This window comes from Dipteris shenzhenensis, chromosome 16, assembly GCF_047967505.1.
Source record: "Dipteris shenzhenensis isolate YYH24624 ecotype China chromosome 16, Dip_SZ_1.0, whole genome shotgun sequence".
In the NCBI taxonomy this organism is placed as follows: domain Eukaryota; kingdom Viridiplantae; phylum Streptophyta; class Polypodiopsida; order Gleicheniales; family Dipteridaceae; genus Dipteris; species Dipteris shenzhenensis.
In genome coordinates this window covers 19,370,031-19,389,355 of record NC_141611.1, presented here as the reverse complement: position 1 = coordinate 19,389,355, position 19,325 = coordinate 19,370,031, and the positions used below count along the sequence as shown (strand labels likewise).

Here is a 19,325-nt window from a genome sequence, read left to right as displayed (position 1 = left end):
ATATGGCATAATATGCCTACAAGTATACAACAAAAGAATATAAAAACCACACATTTCATGCATACATCATAGTTACTAAGGAACGGTGTTCCAATATCCGGAAAGTCTGGAACGCCAATCCGGGGAAGCAAGGCGGAACCGGAACGTCCCCGGAACCTCCTACTTTTATTCTCTATTTTCTTTTTGTCTCTTTGAAAGTTTCAAATGGGTATTTTAGAGCTTATATAGAAAGTTTAAATCTATAAAGTGTCAGTTTCTTTCATTTTCTAGCATAGTTCTATGTCATATGATGACGTGTCATGTAGGACGTGGCGTTCCTGGTTCCCGTTCCCCCTTCCCTAAACGTTCTTGTTCCAACATCCAAATTTTCGGAACATTCCTATTCCCTAGTAACTATGGCATACATGTATATGCTTGTGGATTTAAAAAAATAGTCACAAGATCAAAGTTGGATTCCTTTTGGTTGGTGATACTCACGATCAAGTAGATCAAATATTTAGTACATTCTCCAAGAAGCTTAGAAACAATGATGCTTTTACTTTGTTAGAGATAAAGGATCTTGTGAAAGATTCTTAATGTAAACCTCGAATCTTGTGTAATTATCTAGGACAACTGATACAATAAAATATTGCTTATGACTGAATGCAATGGGCAGTTGGCTTAATACAATAGAATGATCACGTTAGAAAGTAGGAAAGAGGGGCTTACATTGGATAATCATGCTCTATTTAAGATATCCTATCACACTCAGGCAAGAGGGGCTTACATTGGATAATCATGCTCTATTTAAGATATCCTATCACACTCGGGCAACGGTCATCCTTTTGCATTAGGATGTAGAGCATACAAACATTACTTTGCACAAGCCTCAAAGCGAGTAAGATTAAGGCCCATGCAAAGTATCACACCCATCAAAGATACGCATAGGATAGACACACCCTATGCATGATTTTTTACACCCATGCATGGTAAGAAACAAGGAAAAATGTGTGCCCAAGCATGCAGATGATATCCAATGGGTATGGTACTTTACACAGGTCTTTAGGCAAGTAAGATTAAGACCCTTGCAAAGTATCGTACCCATTGGAGACATTGTAGAAGGAAGAGATGTCAAAAGGGAATCAAAGTTTTACTAGCTACAATCATTTTAGAATATTGTTGAAGAAATCCTTCAATAATGCGAAGATATCAAAAAGTAAGAACACAGTATGTAGTATATGTGCAATTCTCAAGAGTCGATGACAAAGGGCAGCAACCTTAGCTGAATAAGATACCAATCTTTGTACATGCATAGGTTGATTCTCTAAAGGATTTTGAGTATGTTTAATAATTTCTATGCATTTGTACATGTAGCTCAAATCAATAGTGTTCTTAAAAAAAGCAAGCTTTAAGCTATTGCTACTTGTGTCCAAAGATTTACCATCAGCATTTGCTGCTCTTTGCACTCTTCATATGGGGTCTAACAAGTGGGCCACTGATCCTTATCCAACAACATCTATATAAAAGAGAGAGAAAGGTTATTAACATCTATGAACGACCAAAGGGTCTATGAGACATTTTTACAAAAATATGCAATGAATCCCAACAAGGACTACCATACATACCGGCTGGTCGGACCAAGGAGTCAAAGAGAAGAGCCTTGGTTTGAAAGTCCTGGAAGTGGGAGTGGAAGCACTGTCTCTCCTGCACAATCTGACCTGCATCGCTGATCTCATCGTGAAGGTTGGGCCGGAGAAGATGACCCCCAAGTAAGTGTATGAGGATACGATCTCAATTGGTGACCCACTAAAAGTGAATTGCTTCCGGTGCATGTTTGCTCAAGAGGTGTTAAAGATCATGACCTTGGTATTGCCAAGGTTGACCTCCAAATCATGGGATAAACAAAAAGCCTACAATGCGTCCAGGTGTCGCTGGAGCCCCTCGGGTGTGGATGATAAGAGTGCCACGTCATCTGCATAAAGAAGAATCCCGATGATGATCCCGGCAAGTGAGCAACCGGTCCCTCCGGAAGCCCCCATGAAAGTCTCAAGCTCATCGATGTAGAGGCCAAACAGGGTTGGTGATAAGGAACAACCTTGTTTGACCCCTATGGTGCTCAAGATCTCATCTGTCCAACCTACGCCTGTCCGAACTCTGCCTGAGACTCTCATAAAGTGCCATGACTACCCAGAGGATCTCCTGGTCAAATCCCAATGCCTGTAGGCGTGTGATGAGTCGAGCTCAAGGTACTGTGTCAAAGGTTTTGCGAAAATCCACAAAGCAGCAATATACCCTCTCCTTCCGTGATCTGACCTCCTCTTCGTCTTTACAGAGGTGAGAGGCCAATTACTATATTTTTATCCCTTCTAAACCTGACGTATCTGTGGAATGGGAGAAATCTTAGCCACCTACATTAGACTCAACGTGCCTACATGCATACGAGCTCCCACGAAAGGAAAGATGTTAACTAGTGGAAGGTATTGATTCAAGGCACTAGGATACTTACAATCATAATAGAAGCTTAATCAAAACCACGCAGGCTGGTGGGAACCCATCCTTCTCCGTCCCAAAACACACGCAAGCGCACACTCTAAAGATGATCTATTGAGAGTTTGCAATTATTCCATAACTCAAAAGTTTGATTTAAAAAAATAACTCTGTGGAACCATTCTCTCATGGTCAGCCATTCATTATTTTGTTTCCTTTCAAACTATTCTCGGTTAAAGGGCCCTCACAAGGTCAATCCTCATACTCCTCTCATCATTTTGCCATTCCTTCATCCTCTTCATTCTCTCATCACTCTTCGTGTCCTTCCCATTGCAAGGCCTTCCTTCTACTCCAATTGGGTGCAACACTCCAATTGATTTTTAAAAATAACTGTTTGGAACTATTCTCCCACAACACTCAAAAACAAGGTCCCCTTGAGTATAGGCAACCAACTGCATGGGACGATGCTCAAAGACATATGAGCATATGCCATACCCATAAAGAAGTATTCTAGGTCTCATACCCCATGTCCCTTCTAGACACACAAAAGTTAGTCATTTTCAGCACAAATGCTACTTCAAGTATAGTCACACGAAGTTTTAATCAAAGAAATATCAAAGGTAGATTCTCACCCTACATAAGGCATATGCATATCCATAGAGAACGATTCCAGGTCTCTATGTAATTCATACCCCATGTCCCTTCTTAGCACACAAAAGTAAGTCATTTTCAGCAAAACTGCTACTTCAAGTATAGTCACACAAAGTTTTACTCGAAAAATATAAAAGGCAGATTTTCACCCTACATAAGGCATACCATTTTCTGCCCACTATTGCAGAAACATCAATCTAGCATTAACAATGCTATCACATGAAACAAGATTGGGGATCCAAGAAGACATACCAAATTAAGAAGTGTGCCCAAAATTTCCGGAGGAATGTTAGGGGAAGAGAAGGCCATTTCAAGGCTCCGTACAAGCTGCTGTTGGTAAGCTTCATTGAGGTGGGCCCAACAACTCACAAAACCTGCAGCAAACAGTTCTCTCCCTACAAAAGGCTGAAGAACGGGCCACCAGTCATCTTTCTCTTTCTAAACCTCAAAGTCTAGAAATTTTCATTTTGGGTTTGAACCAGTGAGACTAGCATACTTGAAGTTGTGCTAAACGAGCACAAGTTCGCAAAGCTGGAGAAGGTGACTCTTTAAGAAGCTCTACACTGAAATGGCGCATCCATTCAGCCCAGTCTTCTTTGGTACTTCTTTGGGAGGCCTCCCAAGCTGCTCGGATTCGCCCATCATTTACCTTAGATCCTCAACAAGAAGTACAATCAATCTGATGAGCCCACAAATTATCACAACTGACATTATTCAATCACAAAGGTCCCCGCATTCATGCAAGATGCAGATTTAAACATCACTAGTAGCTTATACCTTGAAATTCTTTATTTGACTTGAAGGATCTATTCCATCGTCATATCGATCTTCAAAATCAAGTCCATAGTAGCCATTGTTTGCAGAGGCAAAGGAATCTCCCACACCAGCATTTACATTTGTGATCTGACTACCTTGAGCATCTAAAAACAAAGGTTCCTGTCTTCTCAACCGTCCTTCAATTGCATCAAATGATGCATGCTGTCCCCAGAGCATATAGTATAAGAATAAGCATATAGTCAAGACAAAGTTTGTTAAGGGAAAGTCTCTCTTTAATTTCGCTTATAAAAACGCATCCCCAAAGGCAAAACAGATGAGAAAATTACTAGTAACGAGGGTCATCAATAGATACCTGCAAACGATACCGTTGAAGCAACTTACGAACTGACGGAAGAAAGAAGGTGAAATCAACACCCAAGGCCGTAGCAACAGCACAGATGGCATCAACTGCATCCTTCCGCAATTCATCAATGGTCCTGTTGGGCACACACCAAGGCAGATAAAACAGATCCGTGAGAATAAACATCCCAGAGAAGTTTACTGTTCAACAGCTGCAAAGTTAATGAGCTTAGACATGGCCACAATCTGCAAGTTCCATACAGCAATGGCCCTGCAAGAAAAAGAAACAGAAAAACTGCTCCAGGACACAATAAAACTTTCTCAGAGATAGACCTACCCATCAAGGACCTGCTTCAGAGAGTGCATCAACGCTGAAACATGTCCAGAGACCTGTCAGAAATAACATGAAGTATATGTTTATGCATAAGCGATTGGCATGAGATCTGAAAGATCACCTTGTATATCTAATTACAACTGGCTGTAGTTTTAGAAAAAGAGGTGCTCCTGCTTAGTGTTTGTAGGAAAAGGCTGGCATAATGAATCTAATTTGTGTACCTGTACAACTGGAAGCAATCGGGTAAGTGTTTTTATTGTGGCGCGCCTAATGTCTAATGGTGCATCAGAAACATCAGGTCGGAAAAGATGAACAAGAGCAGGAAGCACTAAATGCAAGTGTTCATCCAAATTACCTGCAGCACAAACAATGCAAAGAGCTCACAGAACACAACTGTGGAAAAGTCTCGACAGCATCATCGTTTTCTGTCCTAAACGATTTAAAATCTCTCAAACTCACCACCAAAGACCTCCAACGTGTGCAGTATGGGAGGCACATAGATATAATCGGTATTACGCTCTGCATCATTAAGGACTTGTATGCATCGAGGCAGGATATCTGGTAAGTATGTGCGAAATTCATCATTGAGAGCTTTACAGAGCTGCTCCACCAGGTTTAAGATCTGCCAAATTTTTATGGAAAAAAAAAAAAGTAAAATTATGAGTGTCAAAAGGGCCATAGATGGTGAACCAGGAAGAAAGAAACATCACATTCTTTCGAGTGCAGGTGCATATTTTTGCAAACAGCAAAATGTATGAAAGATGAGCTTTTTCTTCAAACAACAGGACAGTGAATTTTCAGCCTTACCGGTGATCCAATCCCAGGACGGCTTGCTGCAGGAAGAAGCAAAGAAGACCAGAAGTCTGAAATAAGAGCAAGCATCTCAGGTAGATACTTCCGAATATGCTGCAAAATATCACCATAGACCCGTTATATTGAGTTTCGCATCATAAATTGGGCATGCATTGAGAAAGATTGTCAGTCAAGCATCATAATGTCAACAGCCTGCACAAAGAAAAAAGCCTAATGACTGCACCTGCTTTACAATGGACACCAACAATGCTAGTTGCCAAAATATAAACTCCCGCAAGCCTTCTTCACAAGTTCGTACTGTTTGGAAAAGGTCTGGCATAACCTGCATACAGGGACTGGCACGCATCTTATGCAGGCACATCAAAATCATTGCAAAGGCATGTGTGCATCCCCCCCCCTCCAAACAAAAAAAAAACAACAAAAGAAACACTCATCCACTCTTATCTTAAAAAAGAAACCCTACCATGAGAAGATAGAGGCTGCAAGTTATGCTTAATAGGAGGCAAGGTCACTAGACGACCATACCAGCATTCACTAGATGCCCCTTTTATACGTCTGATGCAGCAGGAGATTCATCAAATCATATGAGATGATCGATGGCAGTTATCTATCCATAGGACATGGGTATCCCACCCACAGCCAAATACAACCAAGATGGCCTTCTACAGAGAGAATTTCCTGGACCTGAGCAAAGACAGCTTCATCCAAGCACCAAGATACCTACAGATCCACGTCTCCCATGCAGTCTGGATCACCATGGGCCAACTTCAACATATCCCACCGATTCCAAATAGAGGCAAGGTGGCCACACGAGGCAGAGGCATCGAGGACCCAGATGAAGATGCACTACACTCCTCGTACATGAGATTACCCAACTGAGGTCTAGACTCATGAGACCCACTATGTCTGTCTGCAATCTATCTCTACGCTTTGTATGGCTAAAACAACAGCATCAATTTATAGCTCAGAATGCATGCATGCTCATCTAAGAAAAGAGACAGTGTGACGGGGAGGGGGTGTGGTGCTGTTGCGGTTTTACTTGCTGTACACTACATGTTTGGTGGACACAAGAAAAATGGCTTATCTCATGCTATCTGCAATCTCTCTCTACACTTTTGCACAGCACAATAGTATCACGGCTGATAAGTACGCAAACAACAGCACCAGTTCATAATGCTTCAAGGTTGTCAGCTCACCTTGGGAAGATAAGGTACACAGCCCAGCCCCATCGTCTGCAAGTCAATAATATTGAATGAATGATCAAACTCAAAATCCAATCACAGAAGATGCAAGATATAATTAAGTTATCCAACTGAATGGTCCACATCTCGAGTTTCATTTTAATAAAATGACCCAACATCAGCATCTTCAATCACCCCATATGACTAACTGCACTCATAACTTGTCATCCACGTCCACAAACACCCTTCCAGACATGCTCTCATAATCAAACCACTTTGAGGAAATCAGACATAAATACCTATCCAAGGCGAGCTATGGCAAGAAACAGCCCAGTGTGGCCTGCACACCAACTTACCTTGAAGATGAACATGAGAGAGCCAACAACTTTCTGATGATAGCTTGACTGCGGGTCCTTTAGTATGCGCATCAGTGCATGTATGGCAACCTGCAAGGAAGATATTGTTGTGCTTAGAGATTTTCTAGCATGCCAAGCAAAAAGACATCCAAAACCGTGCTAAAAAGGTGAATATTGTTAGTACCGTTGAATAGTAGTCCTCTGATGTTATGAAAAGCCCCCCAGATGGCCAAAGCTCAAGAGGAAGCTCCTCCATAGTATGAACTTGCTGTCTGACATCAGCAACAACAGCAAGATGACCTTCACCATGGCCACCTTGCAGTGACTGTTGATTGCGTTTGTGAATATGAGGATCAAGTGCACCCAGTATTCCAAGCACCTGAGGTCAACTAACAAGATTCAAGTTCTACCCAAGCACCAAAGTCAAAAAAGGAGACCTTGCAATCATCCACAAGTGCATACCTTAAGAACCTCCCGTCTCGTGGACCAAGCAAGATCTCCATTTAACAGACGCAACAATAAGCCAAGTAATTCAGGATAGTCTGTGTAGGGAGTCACAACATACCTGAAACATTTAAGAAGTACAAGGATGACCAAAGTTTTCATGATTATAATCGTTTTCTTTTGAAATTAAGATTGCACATGTCTGATAGTTTTAAATAGTAGACCCAAATACCTCATCACTAGTATGCTATCATCCAAGTGTATAAAACGTTTTCACCATGCCTACACTTGGCCGATCTGGCAAGGAAAATAATCGACCAGCAGGGAGCTGGCTGACTGAGGAGCAGGCCAACCTCCCACGTGGCTGACCTGCCATGTCAGCACCCGACCATACAGCCACATCAGCAGCCGACCATATAGTCTTCTGAACTTGCCACATGGCCCTTGTGCCGATGCGGCCAACATGCCATGATAAATGACTGGCACATGGCTTTTGCAACATCATCGCTATACTCAGGCAGCCGAACACTGCCAAGTCATCAGCCATAATGCCACATCAGTAGCGGCCTTCCTGTGGCTGATTTGACCGTGCTGTCCATAGCTCGCCTATCCCTCCGGCTGATGGATGGCCAATCCATGATGCTCATGGCGTCTTGGCCTTGCAACAGGTGAGCACCTGATAATCTAGGTGGATGCCCAGAGGGCGAAGCATTGATTCTCCACTAGGGGATTAAGGCTGTGTGTGAGGATCATCCACAGGGTCATCCACTATCTCTGCTCAACTAAGACCCTGTGGAGCTGGCAAGTATCCCCCTATCATTTTCTATGATTCTTACAATTTACTGCTTAACTTGAGTAGAAATTTGTGGAGAGTCACCTGCATACAGAGACATATTGAACCCATCATGTCTTTCATTGGACATTCTGGAAACTCATTGGCACCATCATTGGTCCTTTGGCAAATAAAAGGATCTCCTCTTCGTCAGCGGTGCTTTATTATGGCAAAGAGCGCCAGCTGCTTGTGGTCTGGCACTCGGCCCAGATTCATGTGAAGAGACTACCATCACTGGCTATAGAAACCTTCTCCCTCGTCCAGCCCTTTAGGGCTCTACAAGTGGTCAAAACGCAAGAAATTCATGAACTTTCCTACATGTCCTGAATACATATATAATTAGCATCTCATGCCATTTCAGCAAATTATCTTTCACAAATTTTGATTCCCTTACATGCACCATTTCTCTCACCCAGCCTTGGTTTACCGACACAGAAAGTGGAAAGCCTCTCATACAAATATACCTAGATGAATCCAGGAACATTCCCAAACTCATCCTCTAAAAACACAACATAAGTGCAGTTTCAATCTCACGATAGTCACTCATAAGACTGAAAACCATAAACTCCATCATGCATAGCAGGGACTAGCTACTATGGCATCCCCACTGATGTCATCAGCACCCAACAAAGCCCAAATTCACTGTTACATTTTCATTCAAAACAAATGTACTCCCATTTGAAGAGTTGATTGACCTACAAGCAGTAGTCCAATTCATAAAACCAACACACAGAGTAGGACCTAGATAATCAGGCATTCTAGGGTGGGAAACAGACTTGTATTTGACAGATCACGATAGCATAGAGCGGCCTTGAAACACTCAAGTCAATTCATCACCTCATCAGAGAGAAGAAACTGACCCTGTACTCTGGATAAGTTGCCCAAGGGTGCATACAGCAACCTCCCTTTTAACTGTTGCAGCTCCGTCAAGGAGACAATCCCTGATCAAAGGCATCAGTGTACGAAGATACTGTCGCATTGCACAGCCCCCCTGACAAGAAAGTTGCCGAAGGAATGAATCTATACAACCTGGCAGCCATGCTTACCTATATAGCCTCTTATCAGGTAATGCTAAAACCTGTAGAGGCAATACCAGATGTACCCTATCCTGGAGAGTAAACTCCAACATTCAAAATCCAAAATACATACCACTCTTGCCAGCTCACCCACTGTTGCTAGTACCCCTGTAACCACTGCATTATTTGCATTTCCAGCTGATCCCTCTTGTAATTTTGCTAGCAAAACCTGTAAACAGAGAGGCTTAACTCCTTTCAAAGAAATTGGAATCATCAATGGCATATACGAATAGCACAGACAATAGAGCACCTTGTGGACAGGGTCAATGTAAGGAAGCACCAAACGTTCACAAGAGCTAATAAGGCAGCCAAGAAGTTGAGCACTCTCCTCCCTATTTTTGCTGTCTGGACTGCAGAGAAATGATGTGAACATAGTGATTAGATGAGATGATAAGATTCAGAATGTACTACCTCTAATATCAAGTTCAAGAATAAGCAGAGCGCACCATCATAACCTTTGTTCAAGATCAGTTAAGAGCTGCACAAGGTGGCACCGAAGAGCAGGAAGAACATATGCAGGGTTTTGCTCAGAAAGCCTGCCAGCCATAGAGATTGCAAGTTCTCTGACTTCGAAGGCCTGCACCAAAGCAAGAACATGTAGCTTTAGTTCACAATCGGATTGGATGGATCGAACTTGTCCTTCCAAAAGACAAACAAGTACTGCACAAGATACAACTGTCAAAAAGCCTACTTAGTTTACCTCATCATTCAGGGCAATGAATATAGCACGTAAGCTGTCTGCTTGAGCCAAAAATATATCAAAGATTGCATTTCCATGCAAAGAGAGCAAAACAGCCTTTCGAACTCCAGGATCTGCATCAGCAACTGCTGCAACCAAAAGCTTCTCCAATATCTGGCATCCAAATCAAGCTGCTTCTTGTTAGAAAATTAATCATAATTAAGAAAAAGAAAAAATTACTCACGAGTCACTGAGCTCCCAAAAGGATTTCCTATGAGAACAATGCAAAACATTCAACATCCCAAAGAATCTACAAAGGGGATTGTTTGAACCCCTATTGTAATGTAAGCAAGACATTAAACCATGTGTGTGTGCGCCTAGCAAAGCATTTAGGGCTAACGAGTGTAATGTAATGTGTGTGTGTGTGTGTCTAAGTGAGATCTTCTGTTGATGTCCTCTTGAGCTCCCCATTCAAAGGAAGCTACTCTGTAATATAAGGCATCAAAAATTTCGCCCAAAAAAGCAAATGTGTGTGTGTGTGTGTGTGTGTGTGTGTGTGTGTGCGTGCGTGTGTGCGAGAGAGAGAGAGAGAGAGAGAGAGAGAGAGTTTATTAAAGTCTTCGGAAGACCAATGGGTCTATGAGATTGTGAAAAACCTGATACAATGAGCTGTGGTAGTGGAGCTACTAAACGAGCATCCACACCAATGCAAAATGGCAGTACTAAGATCTGGAGCCACCTACTCAGGGGCATTCCACTATATGTAACTCTACTCATGAATGAAATCATACTTGCTATTGCTCTCGATTGCTCACTTGTTCTTGCCTCATTGCTTCCTCCATGTATTCACACGTGGTAGCAGAGCCTGGTTGACTGAGGCTTGACTTGCTGCCGCGTGGTCATCCCTACCAAGCTCCATTCTTGCTTCCATGGTGTCTTCTCCTTTGCCCACGGTTTTGCAAGACCAAATACCCAGCATCCGACTGATGGATTGAGGAATCCTTCAAGCTGGAGATTGCTCATGACTGGGCGACCTTTCTGACCAGAGGGATCTCCCCAAATCGCCGCCGATTTCGTGTGCCGCTTCCTCTTCTTCATGGCGGGATTTCTGCAATGTTGGAGCAATCTGGCACGTCTCCCGGTCGTAGCTCTGCGTCTAACCACGGCCACTGTGACCCCATCGATCGGGCTCCGACTCTAAACAAGCAGGGGATGTCCCCCAGTATGATCTGTGTGTCAATCCTCTGTCTGAGCTATCGGGTCACCGGCTCTCGGTCACGGTCATGTTGAGGCCTCGTCACGTGGGGGTCTACGTGGTCTGGCTAAAGAACTCCATGATAGAGCTCTGAGAGGGATCAGCCGAGAAAGAACTCTGATCCTGGCTCCATGCTCGAATTATCCTCTCGCGTTGTCTAAGTGTCTCATGAACGAAACCTGCCAAACATCGCTGGTCTAGGTAGGAGAGGAAACGAGCCAAAATCCCATAGCTATCTCTAGAGGCGGTAGAAACGCCCTCGGATCTCATAGTAAACAGGACACCTGAAGATGAAATGCTCCTCTATCTGAACCTCCTGCATGTCACACAATGTGCATATGCGCCTCTCCTTGGATAGTCGCTCTGCTCTGCCGCTCTCGATACAAAGTCTATGCGAAGAGACCCGGAACTGCCCAAGAGAGATCCTCAGCGAGTGGGGTAGGTGAATCTACGTTTATCCTGGTGGGTCAATGAAACCCTCCGCTGTGATATGTAAGAAGTGATCTCTGTAGAAGCCCAGCTTCACTGGAAGATCACACTCGGGCCCAACCAAGTCCGGAATGTATGTAGCTGTAGTAGATCCTCACGGATAATCTGGTTGACCTCGTGTGATAGGAGATGAGAAAATGGAGCATCCATGCTGTACTGGAATGGAGGTAGTCTGTACATGTAGAGCCCCAGCCCCTCAAACCATCTCTGTGTGTGTGCATACCAGCACCTCTTGTCTCCCCCTGCTTGTCTCCCCCTGCTGCAAGTGCCATAGAAGAGGACAGTGCTAGCCATGGTAGCCCGCTACGCCCAGAGGTGTAATCCCCATACTCCCTGACTCGATACAAATACGTGATGACCTGAAATGCAGCACCTAGCTATAATGGGAGTGATCCAAACTCCACCCAAATGATCTGGTGAGGAACGGATGGCTTGCCACGGATCATCCGCGATAACATGAGAACCTGTAGCCGCTCCACCTTGGCCCACTCTGTATCCGATACGTTTGGCCCCCAACATGGACTGCCATACATCCCTACTGGGCGGACCAAGGAGTCAAAAAGCAACCCTTTGGTTCGTGGATCCTGAAAGTGAGAGCGGAAGCACTGCCTCTCTAGTCTAGCCAATGAAGCATATCCTCTGCCTATGCGTGCCTCCATTGTGGGTCTCATAGTGAAGATGAGTCCAAAAAAGGCAACCCCAAGATAAGTGTATGATGCAACTACCTCAACAGATGACCCATCAAATGTGAACTGCTCCTGGCACATAACAGCAACAGATGTATTGAAGATCATAACCTTGGTTTTACCCAGGTTGACCTTCAAATCATGAGACTCACAAAAGGACTGTAGACTGTCAAGGTGTCTCTAGAGCCCCTCTGCCGAGGAAGACAAGAGAGGCACGTCATCTGCGTAAAGCAATATCCGGATCAACGTGCCCGCAAGAAAGCAACCTACCCCCCCTGTGTCTACATCACTGTCTCAAGCTCATTAATGTAGAGGCCAAACAAGGTAGGTGATAATGGACACCCTTGTTTGACCCCGATAGTGCTCATGATCTCGTCTGTCCACCCAGATCCTACCTGGACTCTGCCTGAAACTCGCCCATAAAGTACAGCCCAAATGATCTCCTGGTCGTAATCCACATCTTGTAGGCACCGTATGAGGCGGGCTCTCGGAATCGTGTCAAATAGCTTGCGGAAATCCACAAAGCAACAGTAAACCCTCTGCTTTTGTGCCCTCGCCTCCTTGATGATACATCTGAGCATGAGAATATAGTCCATGGTCCCATGATCACGTCTGAATCCGGCTTGTACTGCTGCTCTAAGTCCTCAACACTCCGCAAAACTACTGACCTCAGAATCAAGTACTAATGCATAAATCTTGGACAAGGCATGTCCAATCATAATGGTCCTATAGTTCTCCGAGCTCATGGGATCCCCTGCCTTGTGAATGGGTGAGATAGTGTTGATGGTCCACGTGCGTGGAAACCCCAAACAAACAGCTTCATTAAATAGCTTTGCTAAGATCAGGACTAGGAGGTTAATCCCATATGCAATGAACTTAGTGCGTAGTCCCTCATGATCCTTCGCTCGGCCATTATGAAGTTTCATTATGGCATCCTTTACCCCCCCTAGTGAAGAGGGTGCAGGATGTGGGGCATGGCATATGTGAGAGGTTAGGGACTGGCTGATTTGGGATATCATAGAGTGTGCGTGCATAATCAAACCACACCTGAGTGTCAGTGAGTGGTGAGGGGGACCGCCCCTCTAGAAATCTCCCCCAAAAGTCCTTAGACTTATTACTGAACAGAATGTTCAGCAGCTCCTCCTTGTTCCGGCAAACAAAGTCTAGTTTATTTCTGCGTACTAGTCAACGGTATTCGCGTAGCATCTCTGGTTTGCTCGGAACTGTAATGGTTCGCTCTGATATTTGAGTCTCATAGACCCCGCCCCCCTGTGTGGGAGAGGAGGTGGGTGCCCGACGGGGGAATGTAAGGAGTCATCCATCTCGTACTATTGCCCACTTCCCCTCCTTGCGGGCCTGATCCCGCTACTGCAATAGGAAGCGCCTCTCCTCAACAGGAGAGAGAGAGAAAGAGCAGCTATGGCCATATGCATATGCTTGGCTCAGAAAGAGATAAGTGGATCCAGTTACTTTCTTGTTTCAGAATTGCTGATTTATGGAAAGAGTCCAGAGCATTGTTTCCTGGCTTCACATTTCAGCATAATGCGCGGTTCGCCGCTTGGATCATTGGTATATGCTCCATGCACATCAGTATGATGCTTTTACCTGCCATATGTGGGCTGATTATGCTTTTCTACATTCGGATAATGCTCCACTTTGGTTACAGATGTCTTTTGTGACATCCAGTATGACAGCCTGCCTACAAAAAGGCTTTTGCATATAAATAACAGTTATTTGCAGCATGAGGCCTTCAAAGAATTGGTGACTGATGCTCTTCGTCCATTATGGACACATTGTCACATGGATGCTCATTTTGCATGGACTGCCTTTGTTGCTTGCATACAGCATGTGATATGTGAATATGGCAAAAGTTATATGCATTCCCTGACGTCGGATGTGGTTAAGGCCAAAACTACCTGTCAAGATTTGACTAAGCTTACTCAGCTTAGGGATTTATCCCTTGCTGACTCTTCTTCTTTATGTCGGGCTAGGCATTTCCTACAATGCAATGACAGAAGGAATATACCTTTGTAAGACTAGAATAAGTCCAATCATACAAATTTAGATTTTTTGTTGTTCTAAAGACTGAAGGAAAGTTGAGAAGTGGGAAACAAGGGCAATGCAACGGACCTTTTCTGATAAAAGCTGTTCTTCCATGGAATTTTTCAAATTTTTGCTTTATAAAATGGAATGTGACAATATCTGTCGAGTTGAAAATGCTGATGGTGACTTGACTCATTTGAGAGCACAAGTTTCTCAGGCTTGTGCTGCTCACTTTGCTAGTCACTTTAGGCATGTTGTTTCCTCTTCGCATGAAATGAGGGCTTCACAGCAGAACTGCTTCGACAGGTCTGCCCGAGTCCTCCTCCTCATGAAGATGCAGATTGAAGTTCCTTTCACTGAAACCGAGTTGAAGGATGCTATCAGATCATGTGGTAGATGGAAAGCCCGGGGTTGGGATGGTCTTACTGTCGAATTCTTTTTGCAATTTTGGGATGCCATTTCCCCTGCACTATTACATATGGTTAATCATGCATGGGAAACACAGCATATGCCTGCTAGTTGGAAGAATGGTTTAATCAACTTACTCCCTAAAAAGCAGCTATGTGGGTCTTTTGCTGATTGGAGACCCATCTCGCTCATGCCTGTCACATGCCTATCATCTATAAGCTGGTTGCTAAGATGATACATGATGGTTTACACTCTGCTCAATATGGATTTATTCCCTGCAGACATATTACTTTTTTTTTTCCCGCAAAAAGTAGTGCTAGTTATATTGCTTGAAAACGAGAGTACAAGAAGGCCTAAAGGCCAGCGGGCTGTAATCACAAAACGGATACAGCCCGTGGTAACAAAATAATTACAAGCCTCTCAGGGCATAATCATCTGAGTGTGGACAAACAGCCACGGTGGGGGGGAGTAATGCCACTGAAGACTCTGAGCAGAGTGCTGGAAGAACAGCTCTTGATGGTCCCAGTCGCGAAGGAAGCACCGTCGCTTCTCCTTCCCTGCCCGGGACTCCCCCTGAATCTGATCCCACTAACCCTTAAGCATGTGATTGATCGTGCTCCAGATGTCCGCTAGGGTCTGGGTAGTAGAAGAAGCCTGATCTCCTAAGGTCTGCGCGCATCTGGAAGTCCAGATATGCCAGCCTACAATACTCCCTATGATCTCCCAAACTGGGTGCCGAGTCATCGCTCCTGCATCTGTCTCTGTCAGATGCCAAGGGAAGCTTTCCATGTATGCCCAGGTGGCCTGCGTGATGAAGAAAACTATATCCTGCCGAGAGAACTCATAAGCCAAGTGATGTCCCATCTCGGTGCTGCACCAGCAAACGGCTCCCCAAGTGACCGGTCCTAGCTCGGGTGCAGCCCTCGCTAAGATCCCCATGACTCCCTTCCACACTGTCTGAGCATGCGAACAGCTCCAAAGGCAGTGCTTCAGGGACGACTCCTCCTGAAAACACATCTGGCAGTGCCCCTCTTGCCCCATATGCCTCAGCCATCTCCCAACTCGTAGCCCCTTGTGGACCACCATCCAAAGAAAGTAAAAGATCTTCCTCGGCCGCCAACTTGCCCAAAGAGTCTTCCAGAATGTACGAAGAAAGACCAGAGATATCCCTTGGGCATACCAACTATGTGCCTCGGTGGGTAGCCTGCGCTAGAGAGCCCCCAGAGCACGCCTACCGGTACGCGCGCTGTATGAGAAGAAGGGGGTAGGGTTCTCTGAGGTCTCCAGTGGTGGCCAACGCCACTCCCCTGGGTCCCACTCCACCTCTGTCAAGGAGCGGCCCTCCCAAATCCAAAGCCTCTAGTCCTGGTCCTGAACAATCAGGGGGTCTATATGCCACGCTTTCCCTTGCAGCCCTATGATGCGAAGGTGCTGCCAGGGAAGCTGGGGGTCGATCACGGCCTCTCTGCTCTGGAGACGGCTACCATCGGCGACGAAGAAGAAGTGAATCGAGGAGTCCAAGAAAAGGCCTGCAACCACCAAAGGAATGCCGCGGGGAGTAAACTGCCCTAGCCAACTCTCATCTCCTAGGAGGAGCTGTCTCGTGATCATGGGAATCCTCCACCATGATCCTCCAGCCTGCAAACATATTACTGATAATATTGCTAATGCCTATGTGGGGATTGAGAATGCTAAGTACACGGGGCAGGATGTCCTTTTAATGCAAGTGGATCTTGCGAAGGCCTTGAAATAGTAAAATGGGACTTCATTTCCCAAACTATGCGATCCTTGGGATTTGGGGGGAAAATGCAAACCCTCATTTATTGGCTGTATCAAGATAGTAAGGCTACGGTCATTTTAGCAGCTGATCTAGCTAAGGAGTAACCTCTTTTAAGCTTGGTTAGGCAAGGCTGTCCACTCATAGCCTTATTCTATGCGCTACCCACACTATGCTTGTTTATATGGATCATTTAGTCACCTTGGGTACTTTGCATCGGACATTCCTAAAACAACGCCGCTCATTGTGCAAGCATATGCTAATGATTCCTTCTTTACTCCTCGAAATACTCGGGCAGATCTTTCCTGTCTTATGAGTGCACTTGCACTTTCCTTATATGGGTTGACTGTTGGGTTGAATGTCAACTTTAAAAAATCTAAGCTTCTCCCTCTACACTTGAAGGATTGTTAACGACTTTTATGGACTAAGGAAATCTTGCCCACAAAGGGGGTGTGTCACCTTGGTTATCCCTTGGGATGGGCAGTCTCTCAACGTCAACAGCTAGATTGGGTTCTTCAAAAGCTAAAGAAAAAATTAGAATATGGAAGATGGCTACATGGCCCTTGCATGTTCGTTTGCGCATCGTTTAGTCCATCCTAGTTGATTACGTTCAGTTCTATTTGCCTCTCATGATGTTTTCAAAGCAGTACATTTCTTCTTTCATGTCCTCTATCATGGAGCTTTTTGGGTGTTCTCATAATCGACGTTAAGCCCTCACACTTCTTTCTATGGATTATCTTTGCTCTCCAAAGATGCATGGGGGACTGAATATTCTGAATATTCAGCTGCATTTACTTGCACATAGAGGAAAGACGATGCTTCAGTTCATGCAAGGAGATCAGCCTTGGATACACATGCTACGACATTTGTGAAGATCCACACTTTTCAAAAATGCAAATGTGTGCAATGCATGCAGAATTTGAATGCCGATTGGCCCTCCAATGGGGAAGAGCGCCCTCGTGAGAGTACTTGTTTCTTTTTCGACCTACATGCAAGGTGGGAGAGAGATGACGGATGAATGCAATGTGGTAGAGAGAATGCTACGTGAGATTCACAATGAAAGGGTGATACCCTTTCATTAATGTCCCTTGAGATCACTCAAGTTCCATCTTCCCATTTACACCTACCCTTAGCCTATGACCCATGCATCTACCATTCAATGCACCTTAATGCACCCTTCCCTTCCTATTGCCCCTAGGACCTAGACACGTGTGTGCACATTTTTTATTAATAGAATAAGTATCACATGTCCAAATTCGATGCCGTCTGAAGCAGTGGCTCCAGCTCGACTAGTCCTATCTACTCAGATGATCCACCGCCATAACAAATCGGTCAGTGTCCATCATAAATACAAATACATGTTACACCATTGGCGTATAACATAATAATAATGTTTTAATGTCTACTAATCACAAATTAGTGATTTCTCTTGTCATGACAACATTTGCTTACTAATTTGTCTTCTCCAACTTTTGGTCATTGGCATCTTACTCATTGGCACCTTCTCTTCGGGGCATGTTACTAGAAGAGTTAAGGGTCGTCCCTTTGTCTCTAGCTTTTTTCTTGACTGGAAATACATTCTTTCTCATCTTAAATGAAGTGGCAAGGACATTCTTGTGTTAGAAAAAGAGAGAGAGAGAGAGCTAGAGAGCTCAACGTTGTGCTTGCAATAGATGAAGTGAGTAGTACAAGAAGTGGGATAGGTTTTGTCTAAGTGACAAAACCTTATCCTTCACTAACCGTAGTTAGTGAACTAACTGTGGTTAGCGAAAAAAACCTCTAAAAAGAGAGAAAAGTGCCCCTAACCTACTTATTACATTACATTGGTCACTGCTAGAATATAATAATAATTCTAACGCCCCCCTGCAGTACCAATGTCATGTACAAGGAAATGATCTATCACCAAAAGGAGATAAGTTCAGGGCACTGCAAAATGCCTCCAACTTTTCACGTGGAAGTGCTTTGGTGAAGATGTCTGCAACATTGTCATGTGTTGACACATAGATCATACTGATCTCTCCTGCATGCAACTTCTCTCTGACATAGTGAAAGGGAACCTCAATGTGCTTCGTGTGAGCATGAAACACAGGATTCTTTGCCACTGCTATAGCACTCTGACTATCAGTGAGAATCGGAGAAGGACCCTCCAATGAAAGATGAAGATCAGCAAACAAACGACGCAGCCAAACACATTCAACTGTCGCTGTGAGCTGCCCTGTACTCAGCTTCACATGAGAAGGTAGCCACTGTAGACTATTTCTTGCTCAACCAAGAAATGCAAGCATGTCCTAGAAAGAAACAATTCCCACTGGTGGACTGCCTAGTATCATAGTCTCCAGCCCAATCTGAGTCACTATAAGTATGCATCTGCAAGTCACCCCCCCTGGGAAACATCAAGCCAAAAGACTTTGTACCTTGCAAGTAACGGAAGATGCATTTTACAGCCTGCGAATGCATAATCTTTGGGCTGTGCATATACCTGCTCACCTGAGAAACTGAAAACTGAATATCAGGTCGTGTATTGCAGAGGTAAATGAGGCATCCAACAGCCTGACTATAGAGTGTGACATCAATTAATTCACCCGCATCATGCATTGTAAGCTTCAGTCCCGGCTCCATGGGAGTGGACATAGGCTTGCAATCATGCATGTTGAATCTGTCCAAGAGTTTTTGAACATACTTGGACTGAGACATAACAATGCCACGTTTCTCTTAAATA

At 44.4% G+C, this 19,325-nt stretch overlaps 1 protein-coding gene across 1 annotated transcript in view; it reads right to left on the bottom strand.

Moving 5' to 3' along the window:
* The window catches only part of TOR (target of rapamycin), a 142,621-nt gene that overhangs the window by 100,399 nt on the left and 22,897 nt on the right, over nt 1–19,325 (bottom strand). The window contains exons 11-28 of the mRNA XM_087386937.1: nt 9,970–10,122; nt 9,725–9,846; nt 9,520–9,619; nt 9,343–9,438; nt 9,054–9,184; nt 7,380–7,482; nt 7,102–7,296; nt 6,918–7,007; nt 6,577–6,612; nt 5,604–5,702; nt 5,375–5,473; nt 5,027–5,189; nt 4,789–4,922; nt 4,571–4,623; nt 4,247–4,370; nt 3,895–4,095; nt 3,614–3,766; nt 3,370–3,522 (exon numbers count right to left, since the gene is read on the bottom strand). Of these exons, the coding sequence (XP_087243063.1) occupies nt 3,370–3,522; nt 3,614–3,766; nt 3,895–4,095; nt 4,247–4,370; nt 4,571–4,623; nt 4,789–4,922; nt 5,027–5,189; nt 5,375–5,473; nt 5,604–5,702; nt 6,577–6,612; nt 6,918–7,007; nt 7,102–7,296; nt 7,380–7,482; nt 9,054–9,184; nt 9,343–9,438; nt 9,520–9,619; nt 9,725–9,846; nt 9,970–10,122 (2,205 nt within the window). The remainder of the gene's footprint in view (nt 1–3,369; nt 3,523–3,613; nt 3,767–3,894; nt 4,096–4,246; nt 4,371–4,570; nt 4,624–4,788; nt 4,923–5,026; nt 5,190–5,374; nt 5,474–5,603; nt 5,703–6,576; nt 6,613–6,917; nt 7,008–7,101; nt 7,297–7,379; nt 7,483–9,053; nt 9,185–9,342; nt 9,439–9,519; nt 9,620–9,724; nt 9,847–9,969; nt 10,123–19,325) is intronic.